At 42.3% G+C, this 859-nt stretch overlaps 1 protein-coding gene across 1 annotated transcript in view; it reads right to left on the reverse strand.

Annotated features, from left to right (window-relative positions):
* Positions 1 to 254: 254 nt before the first annotated feature.
* LOC110315376 (E3 ubiquitin-protein ligase MSL2-like) overlaps positions 255 to 859 on the reverse strand; it is a 3377-nt gene continuing 2772 nt past the window's right edge. The window contains 2 exon segments of the mRNA XM_021189452.1: positions 255 to 633; positions 635 to 853. Of these exon segments, the coding sequence (XP_021045111.1) occupies positions 255 to 633; positions 635 to 853 (598 nt within the window).

Genomic DNA, 859 nt, shown 5'->3' on the forward strand with positions numbered 1-859 from the left:
GTATAAATCAGTTGCATCAGCATTTGTTCTCAAACTATGAGGTTCTGTAAGAACTAAGAACATATAGTTGTAGGGTTACTCCTCCATTATCTGCAAACTATTTCCCCGACACTAACACATATAACTTAGCAATGAAAACACTTGATACAAGTGATCTATATGCAGGAGCTCCGGCAAGTTAAACCAACAGAACCATAGCTGCCGTAAAACTTTAACTATTTCCTACCAAGGGGTAGGTTTAAAGACCCACTGATTTAATAGTCGGATCTCATATCTATAGCTTCATCCAAACTTTTATCATCATGTGTCCTGGCTGCCAAAAATGTCGTTACAGGGGACCCTGTGACATTAATTACACTGGTGCTGGTACTTGCGTTACACACAGCAATGCTAGTCACATTAATGCCCAAAGTGAGCCTGGTCTGCTCCAAGGCCTTTTCTGGCAGTGCAAATGCCTCCAGCTTCTTCGCCCCATTGGCCATATAGGAGTTTTGGCAGGCAGCACATATACAATCTAAGCAGGCTTTCTGGTTAGAGTAGCGAGGGCAGCGCTGGCCGCGGCATGTAAGAACACTTGGATTTTGAGTAGCATGCCCACATTTACATCCTTTCTTTTCCTGGAGCTTTTTGTACAGTCTTGGTAGGGCTTCCTGACATAAAATGATGACTAGGAATCTTTTCCTTTACTGCTTTGTCTTTTATAAGAACACCTGGCTTGGATTTAGAGTGGGATTTCTTGGATCCATGTTCATGACTCTTTTTCATGCTTTTAGTAGATAAAAGTACAGTCTTGCTGATCTTGGGTGTTGTGCCTCCATTGGGAACAGTTGCTATAGGTTGAAGAGAGATTTTGCTTTCC

Source organism: Mus pahari, unplaced genomic scaffold (assembly GCF_900095145.1).
Source record: "Mus pahari unplaced genomic scaffold, PAHARI_EIJ_v1.1 scaffold_10500_1, whole genome shotgun sequence".
NCBI classification, from domain to species: domain Eukaryota; kingdom Metazoa; phylum Chordata; class Mammalia; order Rodentia; family Muridae; genus Mus; species Mus pahari.